At 42.3% G+C, this 25774-nt stretch overlaps 1 protein-coding gene across 1 annotated transcript in view; it reads right to left on the minus strand.

Annotated features, from left to right (window-relative positions):
- Positions 1 to 25774, minus strand: part of LOC116971560 (paladin-like) — a 120664-nt gene that overhangs the window by 42435 nt on the left and 52455 nt on the right. The window contains exons 9-14 of the mRNA XM_033018794.1: positions 24886 to 25002; positions 24068 to 24247; positions 20265 to 20462; positions 14555 to 14695; positions 13347 to 13418; positions 8358 to 8498 (exon numbers count right to left, since the gene is read on the minus strand). Coding sequence (XP_032874685.1) covers positions 8358 to 8498; positions 13347 to 13418; positions 14555 to 14695; positions 20265 to 20462; positions 24068 to 24247; positions 24886 to 25002 — 849 coding nt within the window. The remainder of the gene's footprint in view (positions 1 to 8357; positions 8499 to 13346; positions 13419 to 14554; positions 14696 to 20264; positions 20463 to 24067; positions 24248 to 24885; positions 25003 to 25774) is intronic.

Consider the following 25774-nt stretch of genomic DNA (forward strand, 5'->3'; position numbering starts at 1 on the left):
GTTTTCTCTGGGTGCTCCAGTTTCCTCAGACATTCCAAAGACATGCTAATCAACTATTTTTTTCCTCTTCACATACCTAAAGAAGCTTTTATTATCCTCCTTTATATTCTTGGCTAGCTTATCTTCATACCTCATCTTTTCTCCCCTTATTGCCTTTTTTGGTATCTTCTGTTGTTCTTTGAAAGCCTCCCAATCCCCTGGCTTCCCGTTCATCTTTGCTATGTTATACTTCTCTTTTATTTTCATACTGTGCTATGTAAAATAATTTAATAGATCTTTTGAATGTCATGTTTTCTAGGAAATGTCAGGTTATTGGAATTTCAGAAACTTCTGAATGTCATTTCAAACCAATAAGGCTTGGTTTCAATTGTTAGTATTCTAGTAAGGTGCAACATCTATAACCATGCAAAATTCTGTTTCTTTCTTCATTACACCACACACATTTCAATGGGAAAGTAGTGGGTAGTACAATATTGCCACCTACTGATGTAAATGACCCACAATAATTACAAGGCATTATTCTTAGCATTAATTGCTTCAGGACATTGTCTACCTGGGTAAATTGATCCTGGAATGTCATTACAAGAATTAATTCCTTTTTCAATGAAACTGATGGATTTCCAATTTCTAAGGGATGTTGTATAACTTGCTTGTACCTTTGCTTAATGTAACGTTGCTTTATCTTTGATATCTGAACTTATTTGAACTGAATGATATTGTAAGAAATTGATTTATAGTAATCAAGAGTGAAAAGATTTCTAATTGATAACATTTTCAAAGTCATTTGGGCCTGCTGTGCTTGTTTGTGAGGAAACCTGTTCCTGTTACCACACTTCCATAGAGATTGGATTACATCGAACAGTTCAGCACAGAACAGGCCCTTTGTCCCACAATGTCTGTGGAGACCATGATGCAAGTTAAGCTGAATATCTGTCTGCACATGGTCTTTACATCTCCATTTGCTGCCTATTATTGTGCCTAAATGCCTCTTAAGCATGACTACCATATCTGCTTTCACCAATTCCTTTGCAGGCATTTCATACACCCATAAGTTTGTGTCAAAAAGCTTGCTGTGTGAATTTCCTGTTTAACTTTCCCCCTCTCTCCTTAAAGTATTTAACGATTTCACACTGGGAAAAAAGCTCTATCTATTGTTTATGTTGACCAGCTTTTTTCTACGTCAGTAAGGTTCTGAGAAATACTGTATGAAATTCTTTCCATGAGTCATCGGTGGAGCAGGAAAATAAACCCGGCTTGGGCATAAGAAGAGGAGAATTAATAAAGTATTGAGCCTGGTGCCTTTCACACTTTTGTTTAATAAACTGCCCTTTTGAAAATAGCATGATTCTTAAAAGGGGAGGCCGACATCCTATGGTAGACACCAGGGTTATGAGAAGTCCACCTTAAGACGTGTTTTCTTACACCTAGAAGGGGAAAGTGGGGCTGTATCAAATTTAGTGAGTGATTTGGGAGCCATCCCTGCCCTAAATTCAACAATGAAACCCACAGGTGGACACAGACAGCTCTGTGAAATGGAAACAATTCCTTATCCAATTTCAAAAAGTTACCAAAAAAGAGGCCACAGCAGTGAGCTGCCAAGACTGAGCTGCCTTGTTTCTTCTGAACCACCCTACGTCATTTGTTATGGACTGTTTGTCTATTTTGTGTAAGTATATTCTCATATTTATGAAGGTTGGTGCCTTTTTGACCCAATAGACTGTAACTGTTCTGCAGCCTCATCTGTAAAATCTGTATCTAGGCATACACAAATTCTTACACAATCCTGCTCTGCCACAGAGGTCACCGTTGTCCTAAACTAGGGCATTTCAACATCCATCAAGTGGCATTCACAACATATCTTGCATATTGTAATCAAGAAGGTCATAGACGCACAGCTTGCTAGTTAGCTAGAAGGTAGTGCCTTCTAAAGGATGGTGGTAAAAGGATCTAGCAATTAATTTCCCTCAGGCAAGAGTTATCCTTTGCATCAACATGGTCCTATAGCTTAATACAAAACCAAGCCTTCTATAGCAACAGTTTATTTGAGATAATGGGCGACCGGTTAAGAAGGCCTGCAACTGGTATACTGGCTGGGGACGTTGCCTTTACATCTATGGTAGTCAATATAACCTTTCTACCCACCCACCCTATGGCAGTAATAAGAAAATATGCTGTCCCCGTAACTGGTTCATGATTACCACTGGGAATAGCACTTATGAACTGAAAGATATGCCATGATCAGAGGTTTTATTAAATTGATTACACAGTTTTGCAACAGTGTCCCCACAGAACTATCAACTTGCTTCAATGTTACAAAGTCAAAGTAGTCTTTATTGTCATTCAGACCTTGCGGTTCTCCCGCGGCTGAATCCTTGCGGTCTGAATGAAATTTTGTTGCCTTGCAGTCCTACATATAGTAAAAATGACAAAAACGCACAATAAACACAAATTAACATCCACCACCGTGAATTCACCAGGCACCTCCTCACTGTGATGGAAGGAAAAAGTCTTAAGTCTTTGTCTCATCCCTTCTTATTCTCCCTCTGCGCCGAGGCGATACAGGCTTCAGATGTTGTGACCCTGCCGGGCGATGGTAAGTAATGTCAGTCCCGCGACTGAATCCGAGCTCCGCGAACGAGCCGGTTCAACTCCGCGGCCCGGGGTGGTCGAAGCTGCCGAAGCTGCGGCCCCCCAGTCCAGCGGACGCAGCTGTTGTTGCGGGAGCTCTGGAGAACAGGTCACCAACCTGTGACCTGCGAGCTCCCGACGATGTCGTCCACTGGGCCCGCGGTCGGGTCGGGTGGCCGCCGCCGCCGGAACACTGCCCCAGCTGCGAGGCCGCGTCGCCGCTGCCGCTACCCCAGCTCCGAGGCCGGGTCACCGCTGCCGCTACCCCAGCTTACTGGAGTAAGTGAAAGTGTATGGCATTTTGTGCTGCGCAAAGAAAGGGCACAGGTGACAAATGCACAACCCTAATCCTAATGCATTGAGAAAGGTGTAGATCTGGGTGTTACAAGTAAGTCCCGACAATTTCAGATAATAACTCACTGATGAATTCCCTCCTTCCACAATGCAACCATGGTGCGACTAATCACCTAACCTAATCCTCAAGTTGACTTTTCAGCTGAGCTCGAGCTATTGGTGCTGCTCTAGAATCACTGGGTATATCAAAGTGAAAAGCAGTCGAAAAGCCCTGTATATGTCCCAGCCGAATGTGGTAATATCTCAATGATATCGGAACAATTAAACCCTGTCAGCTGTGGGAATAAGCACGAGTGTTGGTTGAAAGTGTGGAAGGAGAGTAGGCTGTGGTCCTCCGAAGAACAGAGTATCTGCCATGGAGCACATTTGCTGGGGTTCACCTCACCACTGGATCTTTGTTTGTCAATTGTGGCACAGCTGGTGGTTCTGTTGATGTCCTACACCAGAGATAACATAGAGTGGCATTCTAGGAAAGTACTGAAGAAGTACTACTCCAAAAGAGACATAACTTTTGGCTGGGAAGTTAAAATATTGCTCCATCTATTTTGAGCTGGTTAAAACATATTCCATGTTATTAAGTGAAGAAATGTAGAATAAATCCTTCCAATAACATTAATAATACATATTATTTGCTTCTAACATACCACGACTTGTGGGATGTTTGTGTGCACAAGTTCCCTGCTTTGGTTCCAGTGTTACAGTAGTCCTTAAATTGCAAAAAAAATGGCTATAAAGTCCGTTGTCATTTGTTAGATCATAAATGACACATAAAAATATTTATCTTCCTAAATTAGCTGGCACTTAGTTTGAGAAAAGCTAACGACTTACTGCACTCAGTCTCGACTATGCTGCAGATAATAAAATCAGAATTTAGTTTAGTTTAGTTTATTGTCACGTGTACCTCGGTACAATGAAAAGTTTTGTTGCGTGATATCAGCAGAAAGACAATACATTAGCAATATTACAAAATGTTGAGATTTTAAAAATCAAGCCTGCAATTTATCCCATCAGGTAAAGCATACAAAGAAGTTTAATTTGACACCTAATTCACTTTCATATATTCAGTATTAAAAAAATTATGGCCATTTTCATACTCGGAAATTAGCATCTTGTTCCCTATTGCTTTTCCATTGACTTAACACAAAAGCTGTGATCGAGGACAGTCAAAAGCCCATAACTTTCTTAAAAAGCAAGAGAACTGAATGAAATTTTCAGTTGTTATAGATTGAAGCATTCTGAAACAAATATAAAACATCTTACTTGGATGACCTGAAATTAAAGCATATAATTAGTTAATTACCTAATTGTAGCTAATTACAAAATTACCGTTGTGATGGAAATAGTAATAAACACCCAGACTGCCTTGAAAATTCAAAAATGTGATATTCTCAAGATCAGAACTTTAATGTTATTGTATTATATGCTGTGTCCGTAACAGATAGGTAAATAAATTACAATTTCTATCAATAGACCAGGTCTTTATGGAGAAGATCAGTTGCTAGCTGGTACATTGGAATATCATAATCGGTAGCATCATCATACTCATCAGATTGTAACCAATAAGCAACTCTGTACACCTTGTTTTTCCTCAACTTTTCAATTTTGCCATTGTAAACTACAGATTTTTGCTCTTCAAACCACGCATGACTTTCTGCCCACTACTTTCCCATTAAGAATGTCCTGTAGATTACATTTCTTAAGAAAAGGATATTTTTTTAAATAGCCTAAGTATCCAATTAACAAACTAATCCCATTCACACAAGAATTCACAATATAACATGATTTTTAAATCATGTCATGAATTTATATGCCAGATGGAAGGAATCTAATGTTTAATTCCCATAAATTAATCTAGAAACATCCACTCAATATAATTAAAATTATTATTTGTTTGCACAATACATGGGATATTTGCAAAATATCATCTTATACTGATATTTAATATAAAAATATTGACAATAGATAGACAATAACACAAAATATAGATGATTTAGATGCTCTTATGACATGATTGTCCAAAAAAAAAGAGCATTTAAATCATCTTGCGAGTGGGTTTTTCTGAACGCAATTGATTGGAACATTGCGGTGAATTTGAACCCCATATCGGCAGGAAAAACACTGCCAGTTCGTATGGGGCCCTAATCACATTTTCGCATCATAAAATTTGATTAAAGCCATCCCAAGAAACAAGTTTATATGTAAAATAGACGACTTACATTTTGATTTGTCCCGTTCATGCAATCCATCACGTTGTAAGCATTGAGGGCATTAGAAGTCGCTTTTTATTTTTATTTAATTATTAAATTGTCTCGCAATTTAAAAAAAAAAAAAAAATCGGGAACGGAAGCCGGATCGATTTTCTTCAGCAGCTAGCAGCCCGAGGAAGTCCGCCTCCGATAAGCAGTAGAAAACGGCATTTTAATCCCCCCCCCCAAAGGCGCCAAAGACATGCACATAACTGCTGCGACCTTGAAGGTAAGTTTTGTAACATCGCTAAATACATGATTACAATCGAGCCATTTTCAATGTATAGATACATGGTAAGGGAATAACGTTTAGTGCAAGGTAAAGCGAGCAAAGTCTGATCAAGAATAGTCCGAGTGTATTCAGGCCTTCCACCGCGGGGTCAAAGCCAGAGAATTGGTTGAAAAAATCAAGGCAGCACGCCTTATTTATTCATTCTTAATGATGTGCATTACAAGAAAACATTTCTTGATTCAAAAGGCGGCTATAGCACTCTGCAAGCTTCATTCCGTGGGTACTGATCAAGGGTACGCTACAGAACTATGCGATAAGCAGTCATTTTGATCCAGAAATGGTACAAAGCATGCAAAATAGGGCATTCCCAGTTTGTGCAATATCAGTCAATGAGGTATGCAACCATTACCAGTCAGGCTGCCTACAAGGGTATGGTGGGTAGGCAGTGGGTAAGCAAAAGCGGGCTGCTGTAAAAGTTCAGTCAGTACTCCGTATGTTTTGGTACAGGAAAGACTTCCTCAAACTGAAATGTACAGCAATTGTAGTGCAGTCTCACTACCGTGCTTTTGAAGCAAGAAAAGTATACAGACTACAAATCAAAGCCACTGTTGTATTGCAAAGACAATATAGATCCTACTTCTTGATGAAGAACCAGTGATGTGACTTAAGAAGACAAATAGATGAACAACAGAAAATGTTTAAACGATACAAAGAACGGTTAAATAAATGTGTGACAACGAGACAAAAGTATGCAGGACCGATTGCGACTAGGGCACTTCACTACAGTCTGGCATGGAGCCTCCTTCACTGAGCAATGGACAGATGGTTATGCATTTCAGAATCTTATTAAACAACAAGAGCAGATAAATATGCAGCGCGAGGAAATTGAGCGACAGAGGAAGCTGCTAGCAAAATGAAAACCTGCAGCCATGTGTCACATGCCGCCCAACAAATATGAAGCAGAAAATGAAACGTTAACTTTAGCAGTATATCATGAACAGGAAGAAATCTTCAAACTAAGATTAGGACATTTAAAAAAGGAAGAGGCAGAGCTAGAGCAATTAGAAAGAGTTCGCAATTTACACGCAAGGGAACGGAAAATGATAACACATAAAGCAAGGTGTAATGTATTTGGTTTAAGGAAGATAGGTGGAATGAAAAATTATAAGTGCTAAGTTTAGATATGATTATTACGGTTATGAGGATGTATTGTAAGATGACTTTAATAATACAATTTTGCAACAGTGTATTAATCAATTATATTTTAAGTAAAGAGCATATACCGTGAAGGTGAAATTGTGTTACATGCCTCCAAGTTAAAGGGGGAGTTGTGTAATGTATAAAATGTGATTAACATATTTGATGTCTTGCACAATGGTACGCGTGCGCAGGGGAGACTCATGCGTGGAAACAGGCCCTTCAGCCCCCCGAGTTCATGCTGACCATCGATCACCCATTACCACCCACACTAGTTCTATGTTATGCCACTTTTGCATCATATATTGGAAGCAATTTACAGAAGCCATTAATCTACAATATTAACAATTGAAACCCAGCCTTATTGGTTTGAAATGACATTCAGAAGTTTCTGAAATTGCAATAACCTGACATTTCCTAGAAAACATGACATTCAAAAGATCTATTAGATTATTTTACATAGCACAGTATGAAAATAAAAGAGAAGAAGTATAACACAGCAAAGATGAGCGGGAAGCCGGGGGATTGGGAGGCTTTCAAAGAGCAACAGAAGATAACTAAAAAGGCAATAGGGGGAGAAAAGATGAGGTACGAAGGTAAGCTAGCCAAGAATATAAAGGATGATAATAAAAGCTTCTTTAGGTATGTGAAGAGGAAAAAAATAGTTGATTAGCATGTCTTTGGAATGTGTAAGGAAAAAGGAGCACCCAGAGAAAACCCTCGTGATTACATGGAGAATGTACAAACACCGCACAGACAGCACCCGTAGTCAGTCTCCAGCGCAGTAAGGAAACAACTCTACCGATGTGCTGCCTTAATCTCCTTCTTAAAATTACCTCTGCTATAGGCACACTTACAGTATTTGGCTGAAAACTGCATTATTATAGGTGAACACTGTGTTATGATGAAGTTGCATGCTGGAATACAGTCTGCATTGATAACGGCCATAATGCATGGGTCGCTTGTACAATGAAAATATAATAATGTTTGAGTTCCAAAGAGTGGATCTATTGCTCTACAATTGGCTGAACATTGCTGAAGTAATCCTTTTCTTTATTTCGCCCAATAGATACTTTGCATTCCATGTAAAATTAGCAATCAAGCATTTTGCTTTAACTGCAGCAATAGATAAATATGTTGTCACGATCAGCCTGATCGGCTGAGCTCCTGCAGCAATTTGTATTTTGCTCAAAATGTCAGCATCTACAGGCTTTTGTGTCACAGAGGACCACCCATGCCAGTGGTGAAGAGGTCCTCTAATTCTGACGCATCCAGTTATATACTTAACTTCCCATCACATGGGACAGGTGGGTGGTTTGGAGACCCAGTGATAAATCACTATCCAAATGCTGCCAGCCATGTGACCAGTTTCAATGACAATCAAAGTGAACATTAACCCAAATAGGTGCATTGAATAAATTGTCGGCATAAAACTGAATTAAAGTAATTATGTGTTAATCATCCAATGAGTGATAAATGCAGAGGAAAGAACTGCAAATGCTGGTTTAAACCGAATATAGACACAAAATGCTGGAGTAACAGGCAACATCTCTGGAGAGAACGAAGAAGGGTCTCAACCAAAAACATCATCCATTCCTTCTCTCCAGAAATGCTGCCTGTTCAGCTGAGTTACTCCAGCATTTTGTGTCTATCTTCGAGTGATAAATGCAGCACTTTTGGTAAACTGAAATGGTGATTACCTTCTTGTAGGTGTTGAGGATAAGTTCCCTCAAGTGGTGCATCATTGGAGTCATTGAATCACTCACTGCATCAAGAGCTCTGTCCACTTCCTGTTTCATTCCATTACCATTTGGAAGAATACGTACCAGACTGAGAACTGCCTGTGAGACATGTAAACAGAAATGCAATGAAAGGAAGCTTTGGGGATTATCTAAAGTCTTTGTACTAACATTACATATAGACTGCTTGTCTCTCCTAATAATAATGACGGCATTGCTCATAATTCCTCATGGAATCATAGTATGCTTTGGTCAGTAGTTAGAACATGATCCTGCTGCACCCAAGTATTAAACAAATTCCTTTCAAAGGACAAAAATAAGTAGCCATCCAGCACAAACTTCCACAGAATATGATTCCACATTTTATATTCGCACACATCTTTGAACCTCCAAATAATCATGTTAATTTGGTTCCGTTTATTTATGCATTTTTATGATAAATATGCTGTATACTCTTTGATTCTAAAAGTAGAATACTAATGTTTTCATTTTCATTGTATTTGTAAGAAGCCTGCACTGGTGTAGATGAGAAGCATTTTTCTTAACCTAGTTTCAAGATGACTTATTCATCTAAATGATTCCATGAGATATTCAATGTTGACATAATTAAATGAATGGCCTCCTATTCTGCCATACATTTATATGACTGTAAGATTAAATGAGATTTGCAGCAATAAGTAGAGGTGAGTAGTTGGATTTAACAGTGTTGTTTCTTCATGGACCTGATATTTTGAGTCCACTCTGACTTCAGGGCAGTTGAGTGTTGCATTCTTGGACCTAACAGCTCCTATAAGGAACTGAAAGAAAACTATCCTCCAACACATGCTATAAATGTTTATAAACTCAGCCCAATATAATGCAAGCATGAGAAGAGATGAGATAATTGAGTATAGAAATGGACACTGAAAATATTTCCTCTGGTAAGAATCAAGAACGAAAATACATAATATTAACATTTATGACCTCCCTCAATAATCTGCAAAGACTGGTTCAACTGAAACACAAGGATTAGATGGACAGAATGTTTATTAGGAAGGCATACCAAAACAATAGAGAGTACTTGGTAAAGTGAATTAAGCTTAAATAAATCTTTATCTAACTAAATGGAAGAGAAAATTTGAGTGGTTGAATTGAGTAGTCCAGTGTTAGAGTCAACGTGTATATAGCATAGAAACAGTGCATTCATCCATATAAATCCCATTTTACAGCACTTGGGCCATTACCTTCTATCCCCAAGCTTTTCAAGAGCTCATCTAAAGTAAAGTAAAGTAAAGTATCTTTTATTGTCATTCAGACATTTCAGTCTGAACGAAATGATATACCTTGCAGTCATAACATAGAATAAAATAACAAAGCACACAGTTAACACAGTTTAACATCCACCACAGTGAGTCCACCAGGCACCTCCTCACTGTGATGGAAGGCAAATGTCTTAAAGTCCTTGTCTCTTCCTTCCTTGTTCTCCCTCTGCTTTGAGGCGATCCAGGCTTTCAATGTTGCCCCACCCCCGCCGGGTGATGGTAAGTCCAGCAGCCACATCCAAGCTCCGCGAACAGGCTGGTTCAAACTCCGCGGCCCGGGGCAGCCGAAGCTGCCGAAGCTGCCACCCTCCAGTCCAGCGGACGAAGCTGTCGTTGCGGGAGCTCTGGAGAATCGGTCACCAACCTGGGACCTGCAAGCTCCCGACGTCGGTTGTCGGCCACTTGGCCCGCAGACGAGTCCACTGGGCCCGTGGCCGAGTCCACTGGGCCCACGGCCGAGCCTCCGAGGCTCTGAAGTCGGGTCGCCACCGCCGCAACGCCACCACAGCCCCAAAGTTGGCCAGCCCCGCGTTGGAAAGTCCTGGGTCTGCCTCCGGAGCCACGAGGTCAGTCCCATTTGGAGGCCGCCAGCTCCGCGATTAGGCCTCAGCGCAGACGGAGACGGAGGATACGACAAGAAAAGGTTGCATCCCCCCGAAGGAGGAGACTAAAAACAGTTTCTCCCACCCCCCCACACATACACAACTAAAATAAATGAAATAAACTGAACAACAGGACAAAAAAAAGAAAAGACAGACGGACTGCAGGTGAGCCGCAGCTGCTTGGGCAGCGCCACCACTTCCGGAATGATCTCAACACTTTTGAAATGGTGTCAGTGACTCTGCTTCCACCACTCTCCTTGGTAATATATTCCAGGTACCCTTCACTCACTGAGTGAAAATGGCATTCCTCAGTTCCCCTCTAAATCTCTTACCCCTTAACCAAATTTGTGTCCTTTGATATTAGGAAATGTTTCCTTCACTATACTCAATCTATTACTGCTCATAATTTTATATACCTCAATCAAGTCCCATCTTAACTTTCTCTGCTCCAGGGTAAAGAGACATTGTCTCCAGTCTCTCCTCACAACCAAACACTCCATCACAGGCAACATCCTGGTAAATCTCCTCTGCATGACATCTACCTGCAATGTCACTTTCAAGGATCAAGGTTTTCACTTGGAGATTTCCCCAAGACTTATTTCCCAGCAATCCTTTTTGACATATTTTTTTAATTTATTCAAAATGCTCAACGCTATCCTGTTAAAATTCCTGCACATTCATTGTCTGTGTAGCTTTTGAAAAAAAGTTCATTCTTGCCTCAGCACTGAAACATTTCATAGAATTTCCAGACCCATCACATTCAATAATAAAAACAGAAGGCCCATCTGTTTTTATTTTAAATTTCCAGCATTTCCAGTTGTTTTTTCATTTCCACCATCTTAATTCACCATGTATGCTCTTTACATACCAATATTATCCTGCTAGCTAAGTTGCTGGGGATGTCCGGCAAGGCAGAGTACGCAGTGGTGAGTTGTGCAGAGCCCCCACCAAAACCCCCGAGCTCTGTTAGCCTCTGAGTGAAGGCAATGCTTGGAGAAAAACTTCAGTTTCTGTCAATGTCTGAAGAAATCTTTTTTAATTCACTGGCATTCGGACATTTATAAACTGTTAATTATATATGAAACATAGAAAATAGGTGCAGGAGTAGGCCATTCGGCCCTTCAAGCCAGCATTCATATATAATTTAAAACATGAAAATTGGTCAAATTTTGTAAACCCCAGGGCGGCACGGTAGTGGTAGAGTTGCTGCCTTACAGCTCCAGAGATGCAGGTTTGATCCTGACTACGGTGCTGTCTGTACGGAGTTTGTACGTTCTCCCCGTGACCTGCATGGATTTTCTCCGGGATCTTCGGTTTCCTCCAACACTCCAAAGGTGTACAGGCTTGCAGGCTAATCGGCTCAGTATAATTGTAAATTGTCCCTAGTGTGTGGGATAGTGTTAGTGTGCGGAGCTCACTGGTCGGCATGGACTTGGTGGGCTGAAGGGCCTGTGTCTGTGCAGTATCTCTAAACTAAACTAAACTAAACCCACATTAACACAATGACTGATACTGCAGTAGGATTTAGTCAGTGTGGATGACTAAACAGCATTAGTTCCACCTGCCTAATTTTGTTAATTAAAGTTGCAAATTACAGCACACTTGACCACAACTATGCTGCTTTAACATTTGCCAGTCTTTGAGCAGCCTGTGGTGTTTGAGAATGATGAACACATCATCATTGTTCAGTGTATCTCCTCTCTTGTTTAACAGGATTGTTCAGCTGTCCTCTGGGGCGGTGCATCTTTAAGCTTGAACACGCTCTTCTTCCCATATCCGTGTGTGTGCTCACAGCATGATCCTAATGGTCAGGCAGGTCATGTGACATGTCTGCTTTGCTACTATGTAATAATTTCTGAGGTAGATTTTGTCTAGATCAACAGCTTAAATATTTAATAATGTATCTATCTATACATAACTAAAAGTCTCATCTTGTATGAATGTATATATATATATATATTATATAACTAAAAGTCCCATCTTGACCATTAACTGTCTACGCTGTATATTGATTTCAGAAAAAACTCTACCAAATATCACTATGATTTTTGCCCATCTTAGTCCTCCTCCGCTGAGGCAGCCCCGAGGATTTTTCCGATCAATGAAAAATAATGCTACAATTTTTAGGGTTGTCTTACTCACTATTCAAAATCATTCGATTTTACAAAGTATTTCTCATTATATAAACTTTAATTTACTTTATACCGTGAACAGCACTGTGCTCCCATTTGCCGGGCCCGTCAGCCGCGTCCGCACAGTTGGGGGAGGGTTGCCGGGCGCCCTACTCACCATTCGCCTGCGGTGTGCAGTGTCAAGTTTTGTTCCATTTAACAAATTAATTCCCTTTATAAACTTAATTTAACTTTCTACCCTCCGGGCCCGGTGGCGGCGCGCCTGCGCAGTGTGCTCCCGGCCAGTCAGCCGCTCCTGCCCAGTTGGCCCGGTATCTCTGGCGTCACAACGGGGAACTAACGGGTTCACTATCCGCGTGTGCGCAGTTGGGGGAGGGTTGCCCGTATCCGCACGTGCGCAGTGTGTACTTGACTAGCATCACAACGGGCACCAAAGGGGTCCACGGGTCTTCACAACGGGGAGGGTTGCCGGGCCCGGTCTCCATGTGTGCGCAGTTGAAGGATAGTTGCTGGACCCGCCGCCATTTTCAGATCGCCATTTTGAGTGGCGTCACAACGGGATCTCTGGCATCACAATGGGGACCCAACAGGTCCACGGGTCGTCTAGTATAGTTTAAATATGCTGCCTGACAAATAAATTAAAACCTCTTTTGGATACAATGATTCACTGTCTCAATGCATCACTCCTGACGTTACACCCAGTAGAATATTTATCCACGGCATGGTTAAACGTGCCAAATACTGCAGCAAGACCAAAAGTTAAGGATGGGTATCTTAATTTCTCTACAATTACATGCGATGCCACTGGTAATTTTGATGAGCGACACTAACACTAGGGATGAAAATTGATCAGAACGCATATGTATGTGTACTTTCTTAAAGACTTTCACGCTACTGCTGATAATTGTTTCTTACCTCATACTCGCCCTTTGTATACTTGGCATCGGGAATGCTCACCATATCCTCCACAATAAATTCTGGGAACCCCTGTAAGGAGAGTCCATCAACTGAAGATAAGCAACGTTATATGATAAAAGCATTCACTTTTCAAGTGCAGTCTGCATAAAAATACATCAAAAGAATAGTGCAAATGATAAAAGATAATTTCTTTAAAGGCCTAATGCCATTAAGTCCACAAAAGCAATGAATGGGTGAGTCACTGGTGTGAAGAATATCACTGGAAAAGTAAAAAGGAAACTTAGAGGATATGCAAAAGGTTTTTCAAACATTTGGACACTCTCACTGTTTAAAAGACCCTTAAATGTGAAAAGAGAGACTACAAGCCCCTTAGGGAAAGTGTAATGAATGGTTGTTGACCTGAAACATAAGCTCCAATTCTCATTCCACGTGCAGGTGATTAACCTGTTTTATGTCTTCTGCTACCTCCTTTGATTTTAGGTTACCAGTAATACTTGGTTTTAATTTTGCACAGATAGAAATTAATTTGAACACATCTTCAAATACTACGATAGGTTGGTTTGCACAGAGTATACATTAATTAAATCAATCAACACTCTAAACGTGCAACACTGCTTCATTGCTGCACCAGAGGTCAGGCTGGTGCAGAGCAAAATGTGAACCCTCAGCCTTTGCATCAAATTATATGTTATTAACCAAAGGCTAACACCTCAGAAACTGTGAGAAATAATTGGAACTAGCAGCTATTTCTCAGACTTAATGAGGCAAAAATGTCCCATGCATCCAGTAATGTACAGTTGCTACAAGTGCAACGGAGCATCATGTTAAAACAAGTTCTGCAAACACCTATGGGAAGTAAAGTCCCAATGTTTTTTTGAAGCTGGAGATATTGAAATCGGGAACACTTTACAAGAATTTTTTCCCCTGAAGGTTTCTTCAGTGAGACTTTTCTGTTTCTCATTGTCTATCTCCGCCCCCCCCCCCCCCCCCCCCCCCCCCCCCCCCCCCCCCCCCCCCCCCCCCCGTATGTATATGTTTCCGTACTCTGTTTCACCATTCAAAGGAAAGTTACCAGCAAGACTTCACTAGAAATCAGAATGGCACTGAGAGCTGTATTGGTATTCTCTTCCAAATAATGACCTAAAACAAATGAAATAATACTTTAATAGACAATCTAAATGGTCCTGTGGAAATGTTTAACTTACTTTAATGTGCCAGACCAGAAGCAGGGAGATGGCCATGCCAGCTGTGGTCCTCCCTTTACCATCGTGACAATTTAATACAATCACTGTATTTTGATCTGTGATTAAATGTGACCTCACGACATTAAGGAAGACATCAAATTCCTGCCGATACAAAGACAATTGCAAAATATAAGACCGATAATCAAAAGTGATTATATTTTGCTTCATTTCTCAGAGTTTGCCTGGAAGAGGGCATTTAATGTTTCAAAATTTTAACCCACAATGGGAGATAATTTCCTAGACGTAAATAAATCAACATTCACATTCCCACCATGTAGAAATGTAATATTTGGCCTTCTCTGCTTGGGCACCATACACCATCCAAGCAAATCCTAAGCAGTTGATGTGAACAAGAGGAACTTGCCATCAGGGTCCAGAGTTCGACCCAATTGTCAAGGCCGGTGATGGAGAGGGCTCCATTGAAGGCCCATTGTTTATTTTTGCGGGACCACGAGGGGCACTTCGCTGTTGAGACACTGCAGTTAAAAGCAGACTGCTTTCCAATCAATTACATTTATACTCTGCACATTGTCAAAGGGATGGGAAGGGGATGTTTCAATACAGCCAATAACCACATTGTATCCAACTTCTGCTGGAGCAACAGTTTTAAAGGTCTACCAGCCAGACAGAATTTAGAGCATAGGAGGCTATGATCATATGGAGGTATATAAAATGATGAGGCGCATAGATAATGTGAATTCTTTGAATAATGTGAGTCTTTTTCCCCAGGGTTGGGGAATCAAGAACTAGTTTCAAGGCGAGAGGGGAAATTTTAAACAAACCACAAAGGGCAGCTTTTACACACAGCTTTTATCACAATTTGTCCTGGACCAATCCCATTGAATATATAGCCAAGAAATCACACCAACATCTCCACTTCCTCAGAAGATGTAGGGAGTTCAGCCTGTCTCCAATGACTCTTATCAACATCTAAAGATGTACCAGGTGCACAGCTTAGTTTGGCAACAGCACTGCCCAAGACAACAAGAAATTGCAGAGAGTTATGGATGTAGCTCAATCCATCATACAGACAGCCCCCCCACCATCGACTCTGTGTACAATCTTGGAAAGGCAACCAACATAGTCAAGGATCATTTCATCTTGTTCTTTCCTTCACCTCAGCACTCCCATCGAGCAGAGATCTTGTACCACCAGATTCAGGAACATCCTGCTGTTGTCAGACTGCTGGACAGCCCTCCATAAGCTAGGGTGTAGTCCTGATGGTCAAAACTATGTCATTGAGGACCTTCGACGTTTTCTCTTTCATTGTAATGCTGTAATACTATATTCTGCACTCATGTTATTTGTTTCTTTGCACTATTGTTGCACTTATGTATGGCTTGATTGTACTCATGTATAGTATGATTGGCACAAACCTCTGGAGTAACTCAGCGGAATTGGAACTCAGCTTTTCACTGTATCTCAATACCAAAACCAACACCTTCGGCATATTGAGACTTAAATATTATCAAAAAATCTTTACAAATGAAGAAGGGTTTCGACCTGAAACGTCACCTATCCATGTTCTCAAGAAATTCTGGATGACCTGCAAAGTCACTCCAGCACTTTGTATCCTTTTGTGCATTAATAAGCATATGCAGTTACATAGAAACATAGAAAAAAGGTGCAAGAGGAGACCATTTGGCCCTTCATGCCAGCACCGCCATTCATTGTGATCATGGCTGATCATCCACAATCAGTAACCCGTGCCTGCCTTCGACCCATATCCCTTGATTCCGCTAGCCGCAAGAGCTCTATCTAACTCTTTTAAATTCATCCAGTGAATTGGTCTCTACTGGCTTCTGTGGCAGAGAATTCCACAAATTCACAACTCTCTGGGTGAAAACGTTTTTTCTCATCTCAGTTTTAAATGGCCTCCCCTTTATTCTTAGACTGTGGCCCCTGGTTCATTGGGAACAATTTTCCTGCATCTAGCTTGTCCAGTCCTTTTATAATTTTATACGTTTCTATAAGAATGCTTCTCATCCTTCTAAATTCCAGTGAATACAAGCCCACTCTTTCCAATCTTTCCTCATATGACAGTCCCGCTATCCCGTGGATTAACCTCATGAACATGCGCTGCACAGCCTCAATAGCAAGGATGTCCTTCCTCAAATTAGGAGACCAAAACTGCACATGATACTTCAGATGTGATCTCACCAGGGCTCTGTACAATTGCAGAAGGACCTCTTTACTCCTCTACTCAAACCCTCTCGTTATGAAGTCCAACATGCCATTAGCTTTCTTCACTGCCTGCTGTACCTGTATGTTTACTTTCAGTGACTGGTGTACAAGGACACCCAGGTCACGTTGCACTTCCCTTTTTCCTAATCTGAAATTTGTATCTAAAAAAAATAATTATTGGATTTAACCACAAGGTTACATTGAAAAAGCTCTCTTTGAAGCAAGGAAAATTTGTGTAGATTTGTAAGTATTATAACAGATTATGATAGGGTTTAATTCGGGTAACTGGAGAAAAACAGTTCCCATTAGCAAATGATTCAAAGTCACAGATTAAAAGTGATGAGATCTAACTGAATACTTACTTTAAACAGAGAACGCATTGATAATCTGTAACTCTCTTTGCATAAATCTGATAGAGACAATTATAATTCTAGAAACAATTGGCTAGATAGTTAGGAGGAGAACCGGTTTCGGCCCGAAACGTCGCCTATTTCCTTCGCTCCATAGATGCTGCTGCACCCGCTGAGTTTCCCCAGCAATTTTGTGTACCTTTGGCTAGATAGTTAGATGGTCTGGGGGGGGGGGGGCAGGGGGGGGGGGGGGGGGGGGGGCAGAGGAACAACTACAGGACTGCTTGGAGTCAGTAGACTGGGCAATGTTCAAGGACTCGGCAACGGACATGAATGAATACGCTACAGTCGTTACAGACTTCATAAGGAAATGTGTGGAGGACTGTGTTCCTACAAAAACAGGTATGGTGACGCAGAGGTCTATAAGAAGTCCAGATACGACCTTGACATGGCCATCAAAAAGGCAAAAAGGGACTTCTGCTCAAAGCTGGAGGATGAGGCGGATGTTTGGCAACTGTGGCAGGGCTTGACTGCCATCACCTCCTACAAGACAAAATCAGGAGGCAGCTCAAGCGACAGCGAAGCATCACTCCCTGACGAGCTCAATGCGTTCTACGCTTTGGTTGCGGGAATACTGATGTGCCTTCCCAAGCCCCCATACTTGGGATGGTATTACAGTCACAATCACAGAGGCTGACGTCAGAAGATCCTTCGAGGGGGTGAACCCTCGTAAAGCGTCTGGACCTGACGGTATATCCGGTCGAGTTCTCAAAACCTGTGCAGACCAACTGGCTAGAGTTTCTGCGGACATTTTCAACCTCTTATTACTGAGGTTTGAGGTTCCCATCTGCTTTAAGAGGGCATCGATAATACCGGTGCCCAAGAAGAGTAAGGTGACGTGCCTCAAATACTATCGATCAGTGGCACTAACGTCCGTGGTGATGAAGTGCATTGAGAGGTTGGTTATGGTGCACATCAACTCCTACCTCAACAAGAACCTCAACCCACTACAGTTCGTCTACCGTCACAACAGGTCAACGGAGAATGCAATCTCACTGGCTCTCCACTCCGCACTGGACCACTTGGACAATAAAAACAGGCTGTTGTTTATAGACTACAGCTCGGCGTTCAATGCTATCATCCCCTCAAAGCTGGTTACCTCCACGGGCACTCTGGGGAATTCCAGGACCGCTGGGCACATTCACAGTCTAGGGCACAGTTGAATGTATCCTAGACAAGGATTGTAATATAATTGTTTAGTAGTTTACTTAGTATATTTGTTTGTCTTGTACTATGGTGATGGGTTCTGTTTTGTTTTATTGTGTTGTAAATACTATTTTAATATTGAATAAATATTTTTGATTTAAATAAAAACAAAAAGCTGTTACCAAGCTCACGGAACTGGGTCTCAGCGCATCCCTCTGCAATTGGATCCTCGACTTCTTCATCCACAGACCACAGACTGTTCGAATTGGCAGAAATACTTCTTCCTCGTCAACAATCAATACTGGAGCACATCAAGGCTGCGTGCTCAGCCCCCTGCTCTACTCACTATACTCATGACTGTGTAGCCAGACATAGTTCAAACTCCATATTCAAGTTTGCCGATGACACCACCGTTGTTGGACGAATTACAGATGGTGATGAGTCAGAGTATAGAAGTGAGATCGACCGATTGACCAAATGGTGCCAGCACAACAACCTGGTCTCAATATCAGTAAAACCAAAGAACTGATTGTGGACTTTGGAAGAGGAAGGATGAGGACCCACAATCCTGTTTATATCAACGGGACAATGATGGAGAGAGTCAAAAACTTCAAATTCCTGGGTGTGCGTATTTCCGAAGATCTTTCCTGGACCCAGCACAATGATGCAATTATAAATAAAGCACATCAACGCCTCTACTTCCTGAGAAGATTCGGTATGACAGAGAGGATTCTCTTGAACTTCTACAGGTGCACAGTCGAGAGCATATTGACTGGTCGCATCATGGCCTGGTTCTGCAACTTGAACGCCCAGGAGCGAAAAAGACTTCAGAAAGTTGTGAATACTGCCCAGTCCATCACCGGCTCTGATCTCCCCACCATCAAAGGGATTTATCTGAGTTGCTGCCTCAAAAAGGCAGCCAGCATCATCAGAGACCCACACCACCCTGGCCATACACTCATTTCACCCCTGCCATCGGGAAGAAGGTACAGGAGCCTAAAAACTGTGACGTCCAGGTTCAGGAATAACTTCTTCCCTACAGCCATCAGGCTATTAAACAGTCATCATCGGCGGTCACTCGAAACGAGTATGAATTTCCTCTCCTCACCATAGGGTCGTCTAGAAACATAGAAAATAGGTGCAGGAGTAGGCCATTTGGCCCTTCGAGCCTGCACCGCCATTCAATATGATCATGGCTGTCTAGTGGGTCTGCAAATGTCTATAGAGGCCGATCCATGTTCACACACCTTGGTGCAACATGGGCAGTGGAGACTGGCGGTGGTTGGTGGTCGTCGAGCCCCCTTCTCTCTCTCCTTACGGTGCTGTTGCTTTGTCTCTGCGACACGGCGTAGTTCCATTTCGTGAAGTGCAGCTCCTTCCTGCATGGATTTCCTCCAGGAGCGCCTGTCCAGTGCAATGCGCTCCCAATTGCTTGATGTGATGGGGACAACCTCAACCTCACTACAACCTCAAATAAGCTCTGAACTACAATCAACTATTATTATTATTATTGCACTACTATTGTTTGTTTTTTGTGTGTACTTATGTGTGCGTGTGTGTGTATGTGTTTATATATATATTTATGTGTGTACTTTTGAATGTGTCCATATCTACACACTGAACTTTTCTCCTGTTTATTATATTGTTTACAATGTACTAGGTTTACATATTCTGTTGTTGCAGAAAGTAAGAATTTCATTGTTCTATCTGGGACATAAGACAATAAAACACTCTTGACTCTAACTCTCCTTCTCATATGGTGGTGATCACTAACTGACTGTGTCCTTTGGCTGAGAATGTCTTTGGGATGCCCAGGTTCTGAGATATTAGATAAATGCACACCCTATCTCCTTTATCTTGTTTGTGTAATAACGCTAGCAACTGAAAACAGAACAAAGATCAGCATTTCCCCATAAACCATGCCAAAATACCTCTTCTGTGGGAGCTGCACAATCCGGAATTGGAATGCGATGATTCTGCAACTGGGGATACTGTATGGCTGCTTGGCTGTAAACCTCCTTCAGAGTCATACATGAGTTGAACTGTTTCATCTCCTTTGTTTCCTCTTTCCAGGTCTCTATAGGGGTCTTGGAGCTCAACAGGTCCATTTTGGAAGCCGCCTCAATTTCCTGTAACACACAAAATCTAAATTTGAAGCCTTTATTCAACACGATACAATACGATAGAACTTTATTCACCCCAGGAAGGTAATTGGTCTGCCAAAAGCCATAAACGACACAACAAGATACATGAAACATGAAATTAAAGTGACGAGTGGAAAGTCCAGGATTGGGGATGTGCAAAGATTGGGGAGTTGGGGGAGGGGGGGGAAAGGGGAGTCAGTCTACCCCACCACAGAAGGGGGAGCAGTTGTACAGTTTGATAGCCACAGGGAAAAGGGAACTCATGTGGTGTTCTGTGCTGCATCTTGGTGAAAACAGTCTGTAGCTGAAGGTACTCCTCAGGTTGACCGGTGTGTCCTGGAGGGGGTGTGCTGTATTGTACAAGATACTCCGCAGTTTGAGGAGTATCCTCCCCTCCTAGACCATCTCCAGTGAATCCAACTCCACAACAGGACGGAGTCAGCCTTCCTGATGAGCTTGTTAATTCTGTTGCCGTCCGTGGCCTTCACCCTGCTAATGCAGCACATGACAGCGAAGATAGAACATCTGCAGCATCTTACTGCAGATGTTGAAAGAGCAGAGCCTCCTCATGAAGTACAGATGGCTCTGTCCCTTCTTGTACAGGGCCTCAGCATTCCTGGACTAGTCCAGTTTACTGTCCAGGTAAACTCCAAAGTACTTGTACTCCTTGGTAAACTGCACATCCACACCCTTGATGGAGACTGGGGTATTCCTCTTCCCCTAAAGTCCACACTAACTAGGTGAGTTACTATAAGCAACAAATGTATTCTTTAAAAACCAAAACTACAGATAATGGAATATGTTTTCAACTTATTATCAGGTCTACAATAATTATTATAATGTATCCACCCATCCTGATAACCACTTTATTTCCCCATGATTTCAATGTACATCAGAAGTCATAGTTTTCATGACCATCAAAAGGTGATTGCATCCACATCCACAGTGGTGTAGCTGGTAGGCCTGCAGCCTCACAACATCAGAGACCTGGGTTCAATCCTGACCTTGGGTGCTGTCCATGTGGAGTTTGCACTTTCTCCCTGTGGCCGAGTGAGTTTCCTCCAGGTGCTTCCGTTTCCCCCATATCCAAAGATATATGATATGCAGGTTAATTGGCCTCTGTAAATTGCCACTAGTGGATGCAAAAGTGGATACTTAGAACTAGTGTGAATGGATGACCAATGATCAACATTGACTCAGTGGGCCAAAGGGTCGGTTTCTATGCTGTACCATTTAATCAAAAAAACTGGAAACTTCATCTTTTCAATCTCGAGAAATCACTACTCATAATTATGATTTATAAATCAGTGAGATTGAATGGAAGATGGACACAAAAAGCTGGGGTAACTCAGTGGGACAGGCACCATCTCTGGAGAGATGAATGGGTGACGTTTCGGATCAAGACCCTTCTTCAGACAGTCTGAAGAAGGATCTCGACCCGAAACGTCACGCATTCCTTCTCTCCAGAGATGCTGCTTGTCCTGCAGAGTTACCCAAGCATTTTGTGTCTATCTTCAATTTAAACCAGCATCTGCAGTTCTTTCCAACACAGTGAGATTGAATGTGTCAATTCAGAGTGGCTGAACTTGTGTTCTGCAGCCAAGCTAATGAGTTTTAGACAAACATCGAGTCATATCAGATTAATGACCACACATTACAAAACTTGATATTGTTTATCTCACCTTGAGGCCTTTGCTCATCAGAGACAGAGGACAACTCCTTAAAAAGAATTCTTGAAAATAATAGATACTTACCCTGGGGACTATAAAAGTCAGCGAGATCTCAGTGAATGACCGACAAAGTTCACGAGTCGATAGAAATATGGCAGATGAGTGAATATCTTGGAGGAACTGAGGGACCAATTTACTGTAATGAATGAATGATATTGAACTGAACGGGAGAGTGACTGAAAGTCAAGTCAGGTTTATTCGTCACATACACATACGAGATGTGCAGTGAAATGAAAAGTGGCAATGCTTACGGATTGTACAAAAAAACGACAAAACAGAATGGAACAGAATCACATATTCACATATTACATATTACATATTTGTGGGAGGGAAAAAAAGAAAAAACAGCTACTTTAAAAAGACACCACACAACAGTAAAATGGTACAGTAAAGTTAGTCACTGGTGAGATAGGAGTTTACAGTCCTAATGGCCTCTGGGAAGAAACTCCTTCTCATCCTCTCCATTTTCACAGCATGGCAACGGAGGCGTTTGCCTGACCGTAGCAGCTGGAACAGTCCGTTGCTGGGGTGGAAAGGGTCTCCCATAATCTTGTTGGCTCTGGAGTTGCACCTTCTGATGTATAGTTCCTGCAGGGGGGCGAGTGTAGTTCCCATAGTGCGTTCGACCGAACGCGATGTTTCCGGACAAGATGCTTTCCACAGCCGCTGAGTAGAAGCACTGGAGGATCCTCAGAGACACTCTGAATTTCCTCAATTGCCTGAGGTGGTAAAGGCGCTGCCTTGCCTTACTCACCAGTGCTGCAGCGTGTGATGTCCATGTCAGATCCTCTGAGATGTGGACTCCCAGGTATTTTTAAAGCAGCTCACCCTATCCACAGTATCCCCATTTATCTTCAACGGTGTGTACGTCCTCGGATGATGTGCCCTCCTAAAGTCCACGATCAGCTCCTTCATTTTTTTGATATTCAAGAGGAGGCTGTTGTCCTGACACCAGAGTGCCAGATCAGCCACCTCCTCCCAGTAGGCCTTCTCATCGTTATCGGAGATCAGGCCCACCACCACAGTTTCATCAGCAAACTTGATTATAGAGTTGGAGCTGAACCTAACCACACAGTCATGTGTGTACAGGGAGTACAGTAGGGGGCTGAGGATGCAACCCTGGGGGGATCCTGTGCTCAGGGTGATGGACTTTGATGTTTTTCCTCCCATCTTGACTACCTGGGGCCTGGCGGTGAGAAAGTCCAGGACCCAGGCACACAGGGGGGTGTTGAGCCCTAATTCCAGCAGCTTCTCAGCAAGTCTGGTGGGTACTATCGTGTTGAAGGCTGAACTGAAGTCTATGAACAGCATCCTCACATAGCCCCCCTTCTGGCTGTCAAGATGAGAGAGAGTGGTGTGCAAAACCTGGGAGACCGCATCGTCCGTGGATCTGTTCAGACAGTATGCGAATTGTAGCGGGTCCATGTTGCGAGGGAGGAAGGCGCAGATGTGTTTCTTCACCAGCCTCTCAAAGCATTTTATGACCACCGTGCTGAGGGCCACCGGACGGTAGTCATTCAGATAAGCTGGGGAGGCATTTTTAGGTACAGTTACAATGATGGATCTTTTGAAGCAGGCAGGGACCACGGAGAGATGTATGGTTACAAAAACGAATGATAGCCTCATCCTATTACTGAAGTGTTGACGTCTTCATAATTAGGGAAGGTACTCATGTGTATTGTTCAATCGATATTGTAGAAAGACAAGACAAAATGGGTTATTTTCCTCAGAACAGTGAAGGTTAGAAAATATTAAATAACCTGTTTTCTAACCTGTCTACAAGTAGCAAACCCTCTTATTAGGATCCATAAAGATTTATTTTTTTTAATCACCATTTACTTAACAAAAAAGGACACGCACCTCCAGTTGTTCCACTGTTGTAGCAGGGATGATGACCTCCTGCTGGAGATTGTTGACTTCCCTGAGTGAATACATTTGTCCATCTGCCTCCAGCACTGCTTCCCCTCTCAGGTTCAGACACAGCACCCGAGTAAACTTCCTGGTATCATCGGTCAGGTGGGACAGGATCCGCAGCAGTCCCTGCAGTCAAAATAGTTTTATTTTTACTTCCCACTTCATCATGCTGCCTTATCTTAACTTACTGTTAAATCCATCTCAGCTTGCAACAAATGCTACAGCCATCACTGCCAACACTCAGCCCAACTTTCCGTCTCTTGCTGTAACGTGATCCAATTTTTCTCATGATTCACACCACCACCAACTTTTGTATCTCCCATAAATGTATAATTACATCTCCTACATTCACATCCAAGTCTTTAAAATCTTGTATTACCAGATTCAGGAACAGCTTCTACCCTGCTGTTGTCAGACTATTGAACGGGCCTCCATAAACGAGGGTGTAGTTCTGATGTTCTAACCTATGTCAGTGAGGACCTTGGACGTTTTCTCTTTAACTGTAATGCCATAATGCTGTCACACAATTTTCTGCACTCATGCTATTTGTTTCTTTGCATTATTGTTGCATTTATGTATGCCACGATTCTACTCATGTATAGTATGATTGGCACAAATTGCTGGAGTATCTCAGCGGGATGGGAACTCAGTATGACTAGACTGGATAGCACCCAAATAATTGTATCAATAGTGTAACAGCAGCAACTGAGAATGTTTAATAAAACATGTCTTTTTTACATCATAAAATAAATGACTCTGCTGACCTCTGGATTTGGTTGCGCAATTCCACATACAGGCATTTTGGAAACTTTTCTGTAGTTTGCCACTTTCATTTGTCTTCGACTACTCATTTCATCAAGGTCCAGGTACTCATCGGCCAACTGTGGGTTATAAGGAGAATGAGATGCTGCAGAGCGGTTAAATTTACATTGTGCTTTCTATCAGCAGGAAAAAATATACTTTAGAATATCACTTCCTGATCACTTAAGGGCCTGTCCCACCAGCATGCGATAGCATGCGTCTAGCACGACCAAACGTGGTTGCTTGAGGCGTACGGCCTCGCGGGGCCGGTCCCATTTCGATCGGCGGAGGCGTATGGAGTTATGCGGGGCTGGGCTACTGCTCGTGGAAAAAAGTTGTTTTCATGTCTGGCTGCATTGGCTTTGATGGTCCGGAGCGAAGTGCTTCAAAATGTTTGCGGCCAGGGTGAGAGGGGTCAGAGATGATTTTACCCACTCGCTTACTGGCCCTTGCAGTGTACAGTTCGTCAACGGGGGGAAGGTTGCAGCCAACAACCTTCTCAGCTGATCGAACAATTCGCTGCAGCCTCCGGATGTCGTGTTTGGTGGCTGAGTCAAACCAGACCACGATGGAGAAGGTGAGGACAGACTTGGATGGCCGTGTAGAATTGGACCATCATTGCCTGTGGCAGATTGTGTTTCCTCAGCTGCCGTAGGAAGTACAACCTCTGTTGTGCCTTTTTGACTTTGGAGTTGTTGATGGTGTTGTTTAAGTTCCTTGGAGATAATGCTTCCAAGGAACTTAAAGGACTCTACAGATGTGACTGTGGTGTTGTTAATGGTGAGTGGGGGGAGGGGAGGGGGAGCTCTCCAAAATTTACTATCAATTCCACTGACTTGACTGTGTCACTTC

The sequence above is a fragment of the Amblyraja radiata genome, chromosome 3, assembly GCF_010909765.2.
Source record: "Amblyraja radiata isolate CabotCenter1 chromosome 3, sAmbRad1.1.pri, whole genome shotgun sequence".
Taxonomy (NCBI): Eukaryota; Metazoa; Chordata; class Chondrichthyes; order Rajiformes; family Rajidae; genus Amblyraja; species Amblyraja radiata.